The sequence below is a fragment of the Sarcophilus harrisii genome, chromosome 1 (genome assembly GCF_902635505.1).
Source record: "Sarcophilus harrisii chromosome 1, mSarHar1.11, whole genome shotgun sequence".
NCBI lineage: Eukaryota > Metazoa > Chordata > Mammalia > Dasyuromorphia > Dasyuridae > Sarcophilus > Sarcophilus harrisii.
In genome coordinates this window covers 246,719,661-246,739,765 of record NC_045426.1, presented here as the reverse complement: position 1 = coordinate 246,739,765, position 20,105 = coordinate 246,719,661, and the positions used below count along the sequence as shown (strand labels likewise).

At 35.2% G+C, this 20,105-nt stretch overlaps 1 protein-coding gene and 1 long non-coding RNA gene across 2 annotated transcripts in view; one reads left to right on the top strand and one right to left on the bottom strand.

Moving 5' to 3' along the window:
* Positions 1 to 2,473: 2,473 nt before the first annotated feature.
* LOC105749508 lies at positions 2,474 to 4,492 on the bottom strand. Its single transcript, XR_001120580.3, has 2 exons — positions 4,405 to 4,492; positions 2,474 to 2,812 (listed from the first exon to the last, which is right to left on the bottom strand). It is a non-coding gene; the product is annotated as an uncharacterized LOC105749508 (long non-coding RNA).
* A 104-nt stretch (positions 4,493 to 4,596) lies between these two features.
* REEP5 (receptor accessory protein 5) overlaps positions 4,597 to 20,105 on the top strand; it is a 30,892-nt gene continuing 15,383 nt past the window's right edge. Inside the window, exons 1-2 of the mRNA XM_003761635.4 lie at positions 4,597 to 4,910; positions 5,842 to 5,935. Of these exons, the coding sequence (XP_003761683.1) occupies positions 4,793 to 4,910; positions 5,842 to 5,935 (212 nt within the window). The 5' untranslated portion in view covers positions 4,597 to 4,792. The remainder of the gene's footprint in view (positions 4,911 to 5,841; positions 5,936 to 20,105) is intronic.

The window sequence follows — 20,105 nt, the reverse complement described above, 5'->3', positions numbered from 1 at the left end:
TACCACTAGTAAGCCTATATCCAAAAAGATAAAAGACAAAAAGGAAAGGGACCTATATGTACAAAAAATATTTATAGCAGTTCTTTTCTTGTGGCAAAAAATTAGAAATTGAGATGTCCATCAATTGGGGAAGGACTGAACAAATTGTGGTATGTGATTGTGATGGAATACTATTTTGCTTTAAGAAATGATGAGTAGTATGGTCTCAGAAAAACATGGGAAGACATGAGCTGATACAAAATGAAGTATAATGTATCCAAAATAAGAACAATATTGTAAGATGATGAGTATTAATGATTTAGTTATTCTGAACAATAAAGTGATCCAAGACAACTCTGAAGGGCTTACAATGAAAAATTCTATCATTCCCAGAGAAAGAACTGATGGTATCTGAATATAAATTGAAGCATACTTCTTTTTACTTTATTTTTCTCAAGCTTTTTTTTGGTCTATATTTTCTTTTACAACATGACTATATGCAAATGTTTAGCATTACTAAGCATATATAATCTATATGGAATTACTGCCTTCCTTATGGGGAAGGAGTGAGAAGGGAAGATGGGGGAGAATTTGAAACTCAAAGTTTTAAAAACAATTTTTTTTATTTCAGCAACTTCCTATGAATATAAACCCAGATCTTCTCTATCCACATAGTTACTATTGTTAGTTCTTCCTCCTTATTTATTCATTTTTATTTTAGCAGTTTACTATTATAATCAGCTGTAGTCCCAAGGTGTGGAGAATGATACCCCGGGCCTCAGGTCCTTCTTATTGTTATCTTTTGAACTTTTACGGGGCCCAACCTCAACACTGCTCTCCACCTCAAAGCTGCAGCTGGGGCCCCCAGACAGTGTGTGAAAACACTCTTGGACTCTTCAGGAGCTGTAACCTTCAGCTCTCCCTTCTGACCTGAAACTGAAACTAGGAATTAAGCTGTCCTCTAAGTACCCATGGTCAGCACTGTCTCTGCCCCACTGTTACCCACTCATTAGGCAGGTGCTAGTTTCCTCTCACCATCTCTTGCTGGGTCTGGTCTGCACAAGAGGGTCTGACATCACTCAACAGCAAAGGATCATTCAATCTTTCCCTATTCAGATGTCTGACCCCAACACTGTCTATGAGGTGAAAATTCCTGTGATCTAGGCTTACATTATAATAATCTAGAGTGGACCAGTTATCCGCATTTTTTTGTTTTTGTTTCAGCTAACACTTTTCCCTTTCCCTTATTTGGCAGAAAAAAATTTTTTTCTGGAAAATTTTTGGTGTCAAGTAATTAGAAATTGAGGGAATGTTCCTCAGTTGCAGAATGGCTGAATAAGTTATGGTATATGAATTAATGAAATATTATTGTCCTATAAGAAATGATGAGCAGGCTGATTTCAAAAAGGCCTGGAAAGACTTACATGAAGTGATGCTGAATGAAGTGAGCAGAACCAAGAGAACGTTATACAAAAAGAAAATAAAAAAATTTAATAAAAAAAAGAAAGTCAATTCATCTCAATTAACTATAGTCATTACATGGAAAACTAAGAGATATTAAAATGGGTGTTCATAATCCTTTATAGAGTGAAAGATAAGCTATCTGCTTTACTTAGTAACATATTTTTTAAAAAGATTTGTGAAATTGAAATTTTATATAGCTTCTTATTTTATATCATTTTTTAATTGAGAATCATATTTACTCACTGGAATGTGTACTCATGTATTACAGTTAGACTTAATTATATAGGCCTTAATATTCGAGTTTATAAGAATTTAATTTCCCCATTTTACTGGACTACAACTTAGACTCTATCACAGCCTAGAAGGGAGGAGGGATGATTAGTTAATTCTGTCTGTTAAGTCTAGCATGAAGGACTGCTCTGGTGAAGTGGGAGTGCTCAAAACAGTATTGTTCAGAGGATGTTAATCAACTCCTATGTTTTCACCATTGCAATGAGTTCTGGAGATCTTCTCTTGTGAATCAGACCAAATGAAGGTTGTACTTTACTTCTGTAAGCCCACCTTTTACCTCTGCTATATAGGAGTATTAGTATTAATTTAATTTTATCACAGAACTCTTTTTTTGGCACCTCACATAACCTGTTATTTTTTCATTGTACAAAAAAAAAAAAAGCTGCTTTAGCTGTCAGGAGCATCATTGGCTATCAAAAGAAGCATCGATCCCATTTATTGACAAATGCCAGCCTTGCTAATAAATTGATCATGCTTGGAATTTTGTGCCTAACTTTTTCTTTACTGTAGATTTTTCTCTCAAAAGATTAGCACATTTAGATAAGGATAAAGCAATCTATATGGAATTTAATGGTTTCATTCTAATTGAAATAAGGAACATCAACCTAAGAGACAAGACTAATACTACATGTTATATGTGATCTCTTATTTTCTTTTGATTTTTTGTTTATAATTTGTTCTGATTAATGAATATCTATTGTGGATATAAGAGGAACCTGGAATGAGATAAGCCATTCAATAAATAAGACTGTATTTCATCAAGACTCATTTTTTTCCTTTCAATTCAATACATTACATTTGATATAGACTTCTAGTTTTAAATATTTTGGTCCAATTAAGATTTTTCTTCTTCTAATAATAGGTAGGAAGAATGTCCTTTGTATAGAACACTTACTCAAAAAGAACTCTTTCTTGGGAAAAGAAACAATGAAACTTTAAAGAATCCGATGCATTGATGACAATGGGAGAAATATGTGAAGTTATATAAATGCCCTGAATCACAGTAGATTCTCTGCTTCTCTCTGGAATGACTTCAGTTTATTCTGGAAACAGATTCTTGTAGAATCCTGGCTTAGCTCTAGAGGAAAGGAAGATACAGAACTCAAAAACTTTGTTTACATTGAGCCCAATGGAACATTGGAGGGGGCAAATCTTACTTATATATCCCAATACAGCCTTTAAAGAGAATATTGGAAAGTTTTCAAGTAGATCTCTGTGTAGTCTATTGGAATCAAGAAATGGCTTCAGTGCCATGGAATATTCCGTGTCAAAGGGACTTTTGCTATTATTCTCATAGTTTGGTATATATTCAATTCAATTCAATGAACTGTGGCCATTGCAAAGAAAGCAGTATTGGTATTTATGATACTTAACCCAACAGAACCATCTGTTTTTACTGAGGTACACATTCTTGAACAGGATAAGTACATTCAGCCTGTAATAAAGTAATTGACATGGAATTCAATCATTTCATTCCAATTGAAATAAGGAAATCAAACCCATGGACAATATTAGTGATCCAAGGAAGGATGGTATTAGACACTGCTGGTTTTGTTTATTAGTTTGGAGGACCTTTTCAAGTTATCATGATTAATAAGGAAATATCTGTTGTGGATAGATATTTTTGAACTATTGCAGTGCTCCAAGTACCATATGGGATACCCACGCATATCCAGTCACATCAAAAGGTAAATTCTGTCCTTTTAAACTGTCATTATATAATATTGGCTGATCCTATTTGACTTATATAAAAACAGCAGATTTTAGCAGTATGGAAGAAAGAATTCTCTCCCCCCAGTCAGAAGACTGGAATTTTAGATTCAGCTGTTGAACTTTGGACAAGTTTTTGTCTCTCTGGATCTTGATTTCTTCATTTATAAAATTCAGAGAAGGGGACAGGTTATATTGACTATTCTCCCAGTGCTCTTCTAGTCTTTTAATGTTTATGTGCATATCATATAAATATGCTATACTGTATGTTGTGACTAAGATAGGTTTTTTAAGTGCTCTCAGAGTGACCTCACTTGGTTGAAAAGCAGAACTCTCAATACCATTGCTTTTGACAAATCTGTATATTAAAGTGTTCAGAATTTGGTTTGGTTGGTTTTGAATTTGCTCTAAAGGCCTATTATTAGGCCTTTAGAGCATAAGCCATTACTTATTCCAGCCAATTAAACTCAAGTTTATTCATCCCTCTATATTCAAAGCAATATCTTACGGGTTACAGACACAAGGAAGCATGAGATACTTTAACTACTCTTAAGTTTTAGTCTGGAAATGATACATTTCCTAGAGAAATTGTAAAGCATGCTAGAACTCTCCTCCTTCTCTCTTTAATATAGTATTTTGTATTACTTTGTATTACCTTAATACAAGAAGGAAACTCTCAGCCCCAAACCAGCACCCATCAAACGTACACTGTCAGGTCCTATTTTGTCCTTTCTCTCCCAGCCCAGTGAGAAGAGGTTCTTTAAACTTGTTTTCTCAGACTTTCTATCAATACCCCGGTGCCTCAATAAACAAGGTTTTAAAGGGTCTAGTTCACCAGGACCAGCTACAACGTTCCAAAGATGCCCACTAGCCTGTGTTCCCCGGTGGTCATAGAAACTCCTACCCCCAGGAAAGAGCTGGTCGTATGTCTTATTTGCTCTTTCAAGAGAAAATACTTACGGTGGCTCGGCCGCTAGGCTGGAGCCCCATCTTTAAGAAAAGACAGCTGCTGTGCGGGCATCCAGACTGGGTGTGGTGTTTGCAGCAATAAGGGTGGGGAGAAAGAGGGGAGGGAGAAGAGAAAGAAGAGGGAGGTGTGTATTGCTGAGAGGTTGGGGGAGGAGAGCTGGCGCTTCCTCTCTGGTGACGCTGCTTGAGCTGCTTTCTGCTTTTGCAGCTGCCACCCGCCACCCCCTCGCCACCACTCCTGTCTGCTTAGCTAGTTTGCAAGGAGCCGCCTGATTCTTGGGGCCTCAGCGCCAGAAGCTGCGGCAGACCCCAAGGAAGAAAAGGAAGGCATTGGAGTCTGAGGAGCTCGAAAGAGCCTGAGCCCAGTGGAGTCTGCACCATGTCGGCTAAAATGAGGGAGAGGTTCGACCAGTTTCTGCATCAGAAGAATTGCATGACCGACCTTCTGGCTAAGATCGAGGGCAAGACTGGGGTGAACAGATCCTACATAGCACTTGGTGGGTCCTTCTTTACTCAGGGCTCTTACTTCTCTTGATCGCCCTTATGTTTATAAGCAATTTATAATACAAATTCAAAGACCTTTCCTTGGCCAACTCAGCACCTGCTGCTGAGGTGAGCCATTGTGCAATTTGGAAATAGGGTAGGAGGGACTGGGGCAAGCATGGACTGTGCTTGGCCCGGAGCTGGGCAGGGGCAGCGGGAGGGGAATGGTGGTGGTATTGCTATCCGGGGGCTTGCTAGTGACTGCTGACGTTGAGAAATAGCTTCTAGTAGAGAAGGAAAGAGCCCTTGCTCTGGGGTTACTACAACCCGGCCCGCGCCCTTCCGGCCTTCCTATTTGGGCCTGGGTTGCATGTAGTTCTGGGGAGCTGAGAGAGGGTGAGTCACTGCCCACCAGGGCCTGGTGGAGTCCACACGCTTGGGGAAATCCACAGCGATGTGCTCGACTCTCAGGTTTCCGACTTGGGGAATGCGTGACTGAGGGAAAAAAAGGGTGTAGTAGGAAGAGCTTCTCTGGGGGAAGGGCTAAATTTGAGGGCTTTTTTTCCTCCCGGAGGAAATTGGAAAGTGCTGGGGTGCTGACGTGTCAGACTCTTTCTCTGCCTTGGTTGTTATGTATCGCTTTATGTTTGCAGGTTTGGCGCTCCCCCAACCCCCGCGGCTTTTCTATTCCCTTCTTTTCCTTCCCAACCTGAGATGGGGGCTGGGGTGCACTGGTTAGCCTCTTTAGACTCCACCTCTTAAATCTCACTGAGTTGAGGTTCTAGTCCAATCGCATACTCTGTTTACTTTTCTTTCTCCTATACACCTTGAGGAAAATTCCCAGAACTCAACATTTGGCTTCTTATGAATGCTGGTACAAGATGGAAGAGGGACCCCCAGGTAATCCTTATTTATGACATCTTTTCATTTGTTTCTCGTTTTCAGGTATCATCGGCTTGGTGGCTTTGTACCTCGTGTTTGGCTATGGAGCCTCTCTGCTCTGCAACCTGATAGGATTTGGCTACCCAGCCTATATCTCGTAAGTGGCTCCACCCTCTGCTCTCCTAGTTCCACCCTATCTTTGTGGGGTATGTTGGAGAGTGTCCAGCAATTGCCAGAAACCTGCATCCCTTCAATTGAATAGGAATAGAATTTCTCCTTTTCGTGGCCTGCTCTTGGATAGCAAAATATCTTCCTCACTTTGTAGTAGGAACACTATGCATTTAGGAGCCCTACTCATCTTTATTGTTTCACTTTTCTGTTAGACTTTTTCCTTAGAACAATGATGGGACTGTATCTTAATTTTACAGATGGAAAAACTAAAAGCACATTGTCTATCAGTGATTCATCTAACATTTAACACTGAGAGGTCTAAATTCCAGTTTAGTTCTCTTGATTTCTAGTGGTAGTTCTCACTAAATTTGAGTGACAGATTATAGATTTCATTCTTAGGAGCGTATTGGTAGGAAAGCAGAGTAGTACACTACCTTGCCAGTTTTTAAACTTTTGAAAGATGCTATAGGAAGTTCTTGTAGTTATTTTGGTTTATTTTATTTCTTAACCTAGTATAGGAATACCTGGTTTAGGAAGGTTTCATAGTTAATTTGGTGTATTTTATTTCTTAGCCTGGGTTTTCTCTGCTGTAGAAGAAGGTGTTGGGATGATCTCTGAAATTCTTCCAACTATGATCCTATGATATTAGTGTTTTGGCATGTATGGGAATTTACCCACACTTTATATCCATATACAGTAAAAATTACCTTTTATTAATTCAGAACAAAGAGACTTTGATTAAATTAAAGGTATTGTATGAGCTGTGAAGGTAGTTTGCTTATTAATAGTTTAAACTGAAATATGCTAAAATTAAAATGCAGTATTTAAAGACAGAAAAACTTTAATCACAAACTATACAGATAGCTAATATGACAGTTACAAATGACTCATTAAATAAATCCTGAAATTTATTTTTTGCTAACCTAGCAATTCTTAACCTTTCCCTTTCAAGTTGACTGTACAACTTTTCCCAAAAGAACAAAAAAGGCTTAATAAACTTTGTTATTAATATCTTTACAATATCATAAATGTGAAGGAAGATAGTAATTTACAACACAGGTAAGTTAAAGACTTGCCTTGATTGTATACTGTGTCACTTGTTAAAGCTGGAGATAGAACTAAGAATATTGTGACATTTAAACTAGAGTTACATTGGGCCACTAGAAGTCTACCAGCCAGAACTGAGATAAAAACAGCCCATGCTTTGATTTAAATGGTTTTCAATTCAAACAGGAAAAGTAATTACATTAATAGTAATTGTGTTAATTTAGTAGAGGCTTCTGGGTCTTTATAGACACCTTAGTCTCTGAATCTGAAAGTAGACGAACTCTTAGAATCATCTATGGAATATTGTATCTTATATATGAAATTTGAGACTTTAGTTTTCTGGAATAACTGCAGTTTCTTTCACACACACCTCTTCCGCAGCCCCTGCCCCCTTCTGTGGTGTTTAATGTAGTAACAATTAACAGAACTCTAGAGTATGTTTCAAGGGATTTTATATATAAACCAGGGTAAGAAAATAAGTTTGGATTTCTAGCCAATGGGAAGATGGTGGGATATCAGCCCTTGATAAAATGTCTTATGTTAATACCTGAATTATGCAAATAGCCATGATTCAGAATAAACTAGGAAAGCTTTGAATATCTTTGTTAGTAATGTAGGCATCTAATATTGTCCAGTATCATTTCTTCCCTGTAGTTACACTTCTGCTTGTTTATGCTACTGTCTTCTCATTGGAAAGACAATGTGGAAACAGTACTGGTCTTGGGACCAGTGGTTCAAATGTCATTTCTGACCCTAGATATGTGATTTTAAGCAAATCACTTTCTTTATTTGAAAAATGAGGATAATAAAACTTATAGTACCTCCTTCATGGGGTTGTCATAAATAAATGTATGTAATGTGCTTTGCAAACCTTGGAGCATTATAAAAGTATTAGTTATAATTTTTCAGTTTTTTCCTTTTGTTGTTTATGTATATACAGGCTGAATTCCCCATAAATAGAAGAGTTCATTGAAATGAGATCCTTTTAGGGGAAAAAATGTAGTTTAAAACTTAATCAATTTATAACCCATACTTAGTTTTTATAAAAGTAAGATTTTGGAGGGAAAGAATGATGTTTGCATCAGTGTGAATATATTGCTTTTTAGATGGAAGAAAATTAAAGTGGGGAAATAATTGTAGTTTTTAGAAGTTCCCAAAGCTAGCTTTTAAAGTTCCAATGTTATTGCCTGCCTTTGCCATTAATTCATATCCAGAATTCCTCTTCTTTTTTTTTTTTTTTAAATGGAAGGCAATTAGCATTTACTATTGCTAGGCTCTTTACAATTATTTCATTTGATGCTCACAGCAATCCTGTAGGTAGGTGCCATATTTTCCCAATTTTTAACAGTTGGGAAAACCTAGCAGAGGTTAGGTGATTTTTCCCAGTCACATGGCTAGTAAGTATCTGGGGTCAAGTTTGAACTTGGGTCTTCTTGACATGAAACCTAGCATTCTATCTATAGCAACAGCATGGCTGCCTCAAAAATTACATGTATAATTTAACTAGATGGAAGAACTAAAAGTATGCCTACTATTGATATTACAAGTTTATTGGAAGTGGTCATTACCAGGTTGTACATAGCGTAATCTACTTTGCTTACTATTTGTATTAAAATTTTAAAACCAGTAGTATGGATTTACAGGTTATTTGGGACTTAACACTTTATTGAAACATTTTATTATCATGATGATGCAAATTTTAAAATTACATTTTTAAATTTTAAAAAATGCAAACAGCAAGGCAATGACAAAAGCTGTATTCTTTTCCCTTGGGGAACTGGTAGCTTATGAAGATATGATGGTTTGTATATCTACAGAATCCCAGCTGTACAAGCAAATTTTCCAGCCTGGCACAGATTTCTGGCACCTCTTTTGATTCTCAAGGACACACATTTTGGGATGCAAACAAATTTTATCAGCTAAAGGGGGATGGAGCACTTCATTCTTGACACATTCAGGGAATGTGTCATGCTCTCCATGTTCTAAATAAATAGACAAGTTCAGGGGATTCCTTAACAGTCTTTAATAGAACTCAGAACTTTATATAGAATAAAATAGAACTATTTTAATGAGCTTTGAATTACAGATTTCTGTTACTAATAATGAAACTGTCAAGGAATGTCTCCTGAACTTGTTTGTTTGAGTTGCTATATTTTCCAGAAACACTGGACTCAGAGCATGCAATGTTTTGTTTGCATCCCAGACTGGACTCCCCTCTTTATCCATGGGAGTTAAAACAAGTTCCAGACAGTTTACACTAGGCTTATACAACTGGACCCTTGCAAATAAGGAGACGATCCATCATATCTTCATGTTCTAGCAGTTCCTAAGGGAAAAGAATGTGGCTTTTGACATTGCCTTGCTTCTCCCGTTTGAGTGAGTTTTAGTCCTTTTCTCATCTTCCCTGAGCCATTCCCGTCCCATGCCATACTCCTTAAAGAAGAATTTTCTGTTTCCTCTACTTTCCTTTGTCTTATTGTCATAACTATGCAAACTTCTGTATAAATTATGAACTCTGGGTTCTATATGCATGTTCATTTCTCTTGTAATAAACCTAGTTTTCATGCAAGTTTCAGGAAGTGGTCATTGACAGAACACATTTCTGAGATACTAGCTGCCTTCATGCTTACTTTTCTGAGAATTCTCACCAAAAAAAACCCCTAAAATAAAACAGTTGATTGATTGATATCACACCAGTGTGAGCCCTGTGGCAAGAAATCTTGTAAATAATATTGACAATATTCCTAATGTTTTCCTTAAATTCTAGCATCTATCTACATTCCTATGGTGTTTATTCTTGAACATAGCTCTAACTATATCTGATCATAATAGAATTAAAATATAAAGCAGTTCATAGGAATGAATCATTGTATACAATGAATAAGAAAAAACTATAAGAATTTTTTGGTGGCAGAAACTAATTCCCTTTCCACAATTTTTGGTGAGTTTATTTCTTTTAAATTACCTTTGTCATAATGAGCATAATAATCATCAAAAAATACAACTATTTCAATGTTTAAGAAACTGAACTTATGTTGGTTTTAAGATAGAGGTATGCACATATATGTATAATTTGCTATGTCAAAGCTTTTTTGCATTTATTGAGATAATTATGTGGTTTTTGGGTGTTTTGTGTTTGATATGACTAATTATGTTTAATTTTTTTCTAATATTGAATCAGCATTTCATCCTTGGTCTTAATGAATTATTTTATGCATGAATTACTTTAGTCAGATAGGATTTTGTTTAACATTTTAAAACCTATATTCACTAATGATATTGATTTATATTTTTGCTGTGTTTTATCCTTACCTAGTTTAAGTAGTAGAACTAATTTGTCTCATAAAACAGTCTAAAAGAATGCTTTCTCAATTTTTGAGAATTGTGCCATACTAATACTAATTATTACAAATCCTTTAGGATCAAGAGATGTTTTTCTTTGGTACTTTTTTTTACAGCTAGTTCTATTTTTTTGTTTTCTGTTTTGGTAACATTTTACAAATCCTTTAGCATTAAGAGATTTTTTTTTCTTGGTACTTTCTTTACAGCTAGTTCTATTTCTTTGTTTTCTGTTTTGGTAACATGACTGTCAACTGTAGATTCTGATCATTCTTTTTATTTCCTTCAACTTTGTTGTGATTATATTGTTTTGGTTTAAGTTTCTGATCTTTAAAAAACACATTAAATACATAATTAATTTTGTTTGGCTTTTCAAAGAACCATATTTTATTTTCATATGTCATTTTAGTTTTCTAGTTTACCTGTTTCTCTGATTTTCAGTATCTCCTGTTTTGTGCTTATGGGTCATACAACGAAAATTTTTTAATTAAGATAATAAAGAGAATAATTTAGAAAAATATAATTCCATTCCTTTCTTACCTCCAAAATTTTTTTTAAAAAAGCAATATTAGTTGTAGCTAATATTACTATACAGTATTCTAACTAGTTTTTTTAAAAACTCTTTCATGTCAATACTACCTCATGCTTTAAGAAAATAAGCATTTCTAAGGTAAAGAAATTTGAGTCATAAAGTCGGAGCTTTCAAAGCAGTGTTTTCTATTCTGCCATATTAAGAAAATGTTATCTTGTTTGAAAATATTTTATTTGAAAAACAAGATCCAACAGTTGTACAATTTTATAATTCTAGCCTTTAAGTGCATCTTTCTATTCCTTCTTTCCTTCCTTCTTTTTACAAATAATATGTTATCATGGACTTTTTGCAGAAATGATTTTAATAACAGAAAAAGTTTTGGAAGACTGAAACTATTGTTGTCCCCAAATGCCTCAAGCCATTTGGTCTGTGTGGTATCTATATGCAACCTGAAGAACTCTCAGGGAATTGTCTTTCAAGCTTCCAAACTCATTAAATGGTATATTGCAAATTGTGAAAGTAGTATGTGGGCTTATAGAGATATCATTAGTTTCTTTCCCTGTAGGGAAATTAAATGATGGTGTCTGGAAATGTTTTCTTTTATGTTTAGTATTTAATGAAGCCCTAAAGAGAAATGAACCCAGTCTTCTGGGAAGAAGTAATTAATTATCCTAAGGCCTTATTAAAGAAGTATATAAAGAGCATGAAAAGCAGAAAATGGAAATTGCGTAGAAAATTGTAACTATTCTGTTTGCCTTGTTTTTTTTTAAGTATATGCTTAAAAATGAAAAAAAAGTTGTAGAGATTTTTTTTAATGCAGAGAAAACAAGGAAGGCTAAAAGGAATCACAGACGTGCAGAACAGCTTTGAAAGCTGCAGGCTAAATTTATTACACAATTTAAAAGACAAGCGAACTCTTGTGCAACACAGACTTGCGGTTTGATATACAGTCTTCTTTTATATATATATATATATATATATATATATATATATATATATATGGAAATGCCCACTTTATTTGGTGTCGATTTAGTTCTAAATAAAAATAAAATTTAAAAATTGTCAAAATGTGAACTAGTATAAATAATTTATACCATGAATTTGTTTAACTGGAATTGACATTCTTTTGTTATTAAAAACTCTCAGCAAAATTGATTACTCATCTATTGGGAAAGCACATAAATGAAGCTATTCATGGGGGGAAGTTTCATTGTAAATAGCATTTCAATTTGAAGACTAATGGCAAGAGATGGTTACATTGTTTTCACTAAAATGTCACCAACTAACTGTCTGACTGACACAGTTACCTATTTTAAAAACTCAGAATGGTAAGATAAACTAGTACTACTTGTGGAGTAAGAGCTAGTACAGATTCTTGTTCTGTATGACCTTAGGTCATTTCACCTCTCTGCGCTTTAATTTCCTCACATGTGTAATGATAGGATGAAATGATCTTTAAGAGCCCCATCCAGCTCTAAATCCTGATATCTTATTTTAGCAAAGAATATAAGATTTGGGGTCATTCACACTCATAAGTCATTTTTCATTTTGCTCTTTGACTCATTCCTCTACTTAATCTTTTCATCTTCAGGGTAATTAAAGGGTATATGTATTTTCTTATGAAAAATATTACAATAACTTTTTATTATTATAATTTTAACTTAAGCAACCCCATTCTGTGTCATAAAATATTATTTACTTAGTAAACTAGAGAAGCCTCTTTTCCTAAAGGCTTAAATAAAAAAAATTTTAATTTTAAAATTATTTAAATAAATATCAAAGCTATTGAATATAAATTTAACAATGAAATAAATGGTAAAGCAATGATATAAGTAATCATTTATAATATTCTAGTTGTGGTAACAATTACAGCCAATCACTTCAAATCCTTTTGACAACAATAGATGACTTTGTTCATTTAGTTCACTCAGGATAACAAATAACTCTTTGCTAGAATTGTTTTCATGCTGTTGGCAAGATGAAGGTTACAGTAGTTTCGTAAGAAATTTCTCTTCATATTTGACAGGAAAATTATAGTATCTTTAGTTTCTCTAAAGGTAGCCTCTCTCCACATTCAATCCTTATAATAATCTCATTATAATATTTCCTTATAAAAATAAGTTTGCAATTCTAACAAGGAAAAAGTTTCTCCTCGTTTTTTTTTTCCTCTCTGTCTTCTCTCTACAAGCTCCTCAGGAATTTTCATTGATCAAAGTCAAGAACATACACATTGTCCTTGACTCCATAGGGAGAAAAAACTCATACAATGACAGGATCTATAACTTTGGTTCTATGCCTTTAAGGACAAGTAACAGTTTCTCAAAACTTTGTCTTGAGATTTTTCAAATAGGTCTTTTATTGTAATTTATGAAACTATTGAAATAATTGAGATCATTTTTGAGAGGCTCAAAACTGGTCATAAACAAGGATATCTATATACTTAAACTTGTTCTTTCCCTAATTTTTCTATTTCTCTTGATAGCACCAATTTATAAGTCACTCAGACTCACAACCTTCCATCTTTGTCACCTCTATGCAGCCAGTCAATTGCCCAGTCTGGTCCTTTTTATCTGTACAATTTCATTCACATCTGGTCTTTCCTCTCAGCTCCCATTGTTATCTCTCAAGTTCAGGCTTTATTTAGACTATTTAGAACTTCTGTTTGGAGCCATGTCTGAATCAGGCTAATCTAATGGTTCAGATTTATAATTAAAATGAAATAAGATACTTATAGATCTGTTAAGAAAAGATAGCTGTTGCTTGGGTATAGCATGGAATGGGATATTCAACAATAATACATTAGGGATACCCTGATTCAGCTCCATATGGAAACCCGTCTGTTCTTCAGGGTGTGGTGATTCACATGGGAAATTTGATAAGTCTGAAGAACACTGAATCCATGAGAGCTAGTCTTTTTCTGCTCGGGACAACTAAGAATCCGTATAATTGTCTGAGGTATTAGTCTTTATCACAAATCAAGTCTCAATGACAGTTTCCCTTATTTTTTAGGGAAGATTTGCTCATACCCATACATCCTGGAGAGTAAAATCAAGTGGACTTTAGAAAACATTGCTAACAATAACGACAAACAGCTGAACTGTTTAAAATTCTAAAAGATGATGCTATTAGAATGTTGCACTTGATATGGCAGTAACTTTGGAAAACTCATTGACCACTGGATTGGGAAAGGTCAGTTTATGTCCCAATTCTAAAGAAGAACAATGCCAAATAATGTTCAAACTATCCAATAATTTTGGATAATACTGGATTTTTTCTCTGTACTTTGCTTTTTGCTTTCCTGTAGATAGTTAATGAATTGACCCCTCACTATCCTAAAATTGTGTTACCTCCAGCATGGATCTCCTCTAGGTATTATTAGTCCTTTCTAGATGCTTTCCCCAACTTTGTTTCCTTTAATTTCATTTCACTCTTCCATTACTCCTCTATAAAGGCATTTACTACAATAATATCAATCTCTAAATATAATGACTTCTCTAGGGAAGGGCATAGGGAAAGGGGGGAAAATTGGGACACAAGATTTTACAAGGGCCAATGTTGAAGAATTGTCCACATATATGTTTTGAAAAATAAAAAGCTTAATGGCTCCACTTCTCTTAATAGTGAAAAAAAAATTTCTTATATTAAAAGAAAAAATTCTGCAAATTTTTTTATATTTACTTTCTAGTCATGCCCTCAGGGGAATGACTACTTTTTTTTAAAAGTACTAATGAGTTTCTACATAATTTTAAAAACTATTTCTTTGTAAATTAATGCTCTTCTTAGATTCCATATCTGTCTGATGAGTAGTAATGTAGTCATTTTTGTTAAGTAAGGTGCTTTTTTTAGGTTCTTTTGTTTTTCTTTTATGGTAATTGATTTATATTGGTTAAAATTGTGTAGAAAATTTTGTAGTTTGTGTCTGTCCATTCTTCCATCCATTATCCATTTTTCCCCACCAATAACATGTTTTAAAGGATAGTTGTTTAAATAGATGAAGTTGTGGGTTGTATTAATCATGTCACATATTTTTCTCATTTTTCTTCTGTTTTGTTTTGTCTTTTACAAATTTGGATCTGTGCTGTCAGTCAGTAGTTTGATATCAACAGACATCTGGTTGAAGAGTGACTCAGATCCGTAATAAGCCATTTTCTGTATCTTTAAATATAACCAATTTTATTTTTGGCTATACTACTTAATAGTACTCATTACTTTTAGTATTTTTTATTCTTTTTTTAAATACAGAATTCATAATATAAAGGATTGAATCTTCAGTGTAATCTGCAGATCTTATTCCTAGTTTCTGTTTTCTAATTGCATAAAAGTTATTAAAGATCAGGATATATGTTGATTTTATTTGGAGGTTTTATAAAACTTCTCTATCTCTTCTCCCTTTGAAATCTATTTTAGCACATAAGTTGCAATTATTTTCTTTTTTTAAATTTTTAATAGCTTTTTATTTATAAGTTATATGCATGGGTAATTTTACAGCATTGACAATTGCCAAATCTATTGTTCCAATTTTCCTCTCCTTCCCCCCACCCCCTCCCCCAGATGGCAGGATGACCAATACATGTTAAATATATTAAAGTATAAATTAAATACAATATAAGTTTACATGTCCAAACCGTTATTTTGCTGTACAAAAAGAATCGGACTCTGAAATATTGTACAATTAGCCTGTGAAGGAAATCAAAAAATTCAGGTGGGCAAAAATATAGGGATTGGGAATTCAATGTAATGGTTCTTAGTCATCTCCCAAAGTTCTTTCACTGGGTGTAGCTGGTTGAGTTAATTACTGCTCTATTAGAACTGACTTGGTTCATCTCATTGCTAAAGATGGCCAGGTCCATCAGAATTGATCATCATATAGTATTAATGTTGAAGTATATAATGATCTCCTGGTCCTGCTCATTTCACTCAGAGTTGCAATTATTTTCATGTTGATCTTTTTTTTGCAAATAAAATTTGTCATAAGAACTGAAGTATAAAATAATCAAAACCCACTAAATTTATAGAGATAAATTGGCTGTTGTTCTTTTGCTTAAAGAGGACCAAATTGACATCACTGTATCAGAGTGAAGGTGCAGTGTGCCCAATTATGGGTAGTCAGACCAATACAAGCTTGAGAGCTTCGACCACCAATCAGGCACAAATAGTCTATATGAACATTTGGAGCAGAGATGTTTCTAAATTTGTATCTCGTATTTATTTTGAGCTACTGAAGTACTTAGGACATGATGCCTTTTTTGATGGGAGCATATCATGCTGGTAGTCTTGTGCCACTGTTCCCTATGTCATCAGTTCTTCAGAGGGATCTTGAAAGTAACCTTGTATAGTTTCTTGTGGCCTCTGAGTCCTTGCATTGTATGAGTTCTCCACAAAATAGTCTTTTAGGCAAACATATGTTTAGCATTTGAACCATATGGTTAGCCCATCAAAGTTGTACTTCCTGAAGCAGAATTTGAATGCTTGAGAGTTCAGCTCAAGAAAGGACCTCAGGGTCCAGTACCTTATCTTGCCAGGTGATCTTCAGAATCTTCCTAAGACAATTTAAATGGAAGTGACCCAGTTTCCTGGAATGGTGCTGGCAACCTGTCTAGGTTTCATAGGCATAAAACTATGAGGTCATTACGACAACTCTGCAGATTTTCAGTTTGTTAGGCAGCCTCTTCTTTCCCACTCTTTCCTTCAGAGCCTCCCAAATGCTGGACTACCTTTGGCAGTGCGTGTATCAACCTCATTATTTATGTGTACATCCCTAGAAAGTATACTGTCAAGGTAAGTGAACTTATCTACAACATTCAGAATTTCTCCAATTGTTGTAACCAATGGTTCCATATATGGATGGTGAGATCCTGGCTGGTGGAGAACCTGTTTTCTTGGTGTTCATAGTCTGACCAAAATTAGCACAGGCAGCAATCAGTCTATATTCAGTTACATCTCAGTCTCACAAGCTGTCCTAAGTACACAACTGTCTGTGAACAAAAAGTGGGGCACTAATTCTGCCTTCACTTTAATCTTGGCTTGAAGCTATAGTCTTTTTAAGTTAAATAATTTACTGTCAGTGCAGTAGCTGATCTTGATGCCATCTTTGTCCTTGCTGAAGACATCTGACAATATCACTGAAAACATCATGCTAAAAAGCATGGAAGCAAGCACAGAGTTTTGCTTTACTCCATTGGAAAATATGACAGTATGATCCATCATCAGAAGTCATATAAACATGCTACTGTGGAACTGGCAAACTGATGAACTTTGTCAGGCAACCAAATTTTGCCGTGCTCTTCTACAAACCCTCACAAGTGACAGTATCAAAAGCTTTGGTCAGATTGACAAACTTTGTGTACAGATTTCTGTTTTGCTTCTCACTTTCTCCCAGAGCTGATGGGCAGCAAACACCTCGTAGATCATTCCTTGGCCCTTTTTGAAAACCACACTATCTCTCGGGTAGATGACCATCTTCCAGATGATCAACCTATTAAGGAGACTGTGGCAAAAATCTTATCAGCAATGACTAAAAGAGAAGAACCCCACATTTCCCCTGATCTATTTCCTTTATTTTTATAGAAGTGGACAGTGAAGGGATTCTTGAACTCTAGGGGAATAACCTCTTGCCATAATGCCCAGAAGATTTCAGTCTGTCTTTGTATGAATGGTGGACCCCCTACTTTGTAAATCTCACCTAGAATAGAATTAGCAATAGGCACTTTGCCACACAAGAGTCACTGAATGGCATCCAAAATATCTTTTTCAGTTGTAAATTTGGCTAGAAAGGAATTCACTTCAGACTAAGGGATATGGTCAATGGTTTCAGCATTGATTGATAATGTTCTATTGAGAATATAAGGACATGATCCTGTAGAGTTGGGCTAAACTCTTTTTAGTGGAATTACTAATCAGTGTGATTCCATCTGTAGATGAGTTGCACCATAGGTCTCTGGCTGATAAATAGCCTTCAGGGCATCATAAAAACTCCTTGATTTGTTACTACCAGTGTAAAACAGAATTTGATCTGCCTCCTTACTGAGCCAAGAATCCTACATCTTTCTAATCTTCCATTGCACCTTTTGGTGGAGTTAAACACTACCTTCTTAGAGACATATGAACTACCTGCTCTTGATCATATGGAGCTGTAATTTTTCACTTAGTAACTTCTGCATTTCCCCATCATTTCCATCAAACCATTCTTGATGTTTGTGAGTATTCTGGTCCAGATGAGTAAACTCAATGCCGCAGACCAAATTTTTGAAAGCTCTTCACTCCTTTTCTGTTCCACTGTTGCCAGTCACATATTGGCAAAACTTTCCCTCCAAGGTTGCAACAAACTGTTCACACATGGTGAAGTGCTCTCCTTTGTTAATTTTAAGTCTTCTAGTAATTGTCTTGCCTTAGGACTGCCACTTTTGTTTTTTATGTGAATGTTTTAGGTTGAAAAGAATTGTCTTAGTCACTCTCACATCCTTTCTATCTTTTCTCTTTATAGTGACATAGTCTATTAAATGTTAGTGTTTGCTGTGAGAGTGCATCCAAGAAGTTTTAATGCACTTGAGTTAATGGGAGACAGGGTTGATAATGAGAAAATCTTGTTACTGTTTCTGACTTTATTTCTCCAAGGACTCACTACCATGTCTGACAGTTTAGGATTGTGATTAGCTCTCACTGTATTTGCACCTGTTGCATCCTTACTTGCCTAACCCTACGGAACTATGAGATCAGTAAAAATGATAAAAATGGTATGCGTGATGTCTTTTGACTCACACATATATTGGATTTAAGTGAAGTGGAGTTGTATTGGGCTTTCTCTCTATTTCAGAGTCATCTGAAGTCTTCAGAGTCTTTTCAGAGTCTAGTGGTAAAATAAAAATTAAGACAAGGTGGCAATGGCTTGGGAAGCAGTTGTGGTGGCTTTGATGTCTAACCAAACTCTAAGCTCTCCATGGCACCCTGCTTCTGCTGCCTTTGTAGACCACTGGAAGAAATTGTTCACTTCTGCTTCTTCCATCAGGGAAATCTTCACGTGCATGAGCAAGATACCCCATGAACTCACTGATGGGTTTGAGGCCCCTCAGTTATACTTAAGCCAGGGTAGTCTATCTGTCAACATGGTTTACCAGAGCATGCTGCTGAATGTTTCAGCTTTTTAGAGCCACAAGTGAAAGTTGGCAGAATCAGGACACAGAAAGCACCCTTGAAAAAGGCTCAGTAGCCCTCAGAACAGAATACCTATGCATTCCAGGTAAGTAGACAAATGTTGTGGAGCTAGAATTGTGGAATTCCCAATCGTGGATGAAATTCCTGTGGTCCAGAAGCAAAAGAAGACAATATTCCATTGTTCCTTCTGATTATTTCCATATATGTGTAGTCTGAATCTTGTTATTTATACATATGTGACCTACTTGATAAATTATACTGGAAAACTTTTGCTGAGTTATAGTACCTGGGGGCTATCCAAACAAAGAAGACAGAATCAGAATTAAATAGATATCATGATGTAACCACACCTACTTTGCCAGGAAATACTTCAAGGAGCCTACTAAACTATTTTTGATCCTTGTATTCAAAGTTCTGCAAACTCACCATTCATTAAGCATGTGATTTTATTTTATTTTATTTTTCCTGTTATAGTGATAAGTTTGCACTGATCTAACTATTTATTTTTCTCCCAGCCTCTTCATCTGACCAGCACTTAGTTAGGTATAAAGTAGCTTTCACAGTTAAGGATTGTCTGATTATGATCGAAAAAAGCAAAGAGTTAACTATCTTAGCAAAGAATTGATTGTGAAATCTTTGTCTTTCTATGTCCCCTGCCTGATTTTAGGATAGTTAGCTGCAGATTAGCACTAGATAACTGCAAGTAGGATGCAATTAATATTGTAGAAAGAGCACTGATTCTGGAATCAAAATTTGATTCCCATCTTGGATACTTCTCTGTGTAATCTCCAACAAGCAGCTTAATTTCCCTGGTTTAACATTTTTAAAAAGAGGAAGATGAACTGGATGCTGTTTAGAGTTCTTTTCAGTTCTTGAATTATGATCCTATGGTCCATAAAGTGAGGAATATGTTTAATTCTTTTCTTCCTTTTTTTTTCTTCACAGGAAAGTACCAAGAAATTTTAAATAATGCTAATGTTTTATGTGTTCTTTGAGATAAATTTCCAGGTTTGGGGACATACTTATTATGTGACCCTATAGCCCAGATTTTCTGAGCTATATTTATTAAAACAATAATTATTTAGAT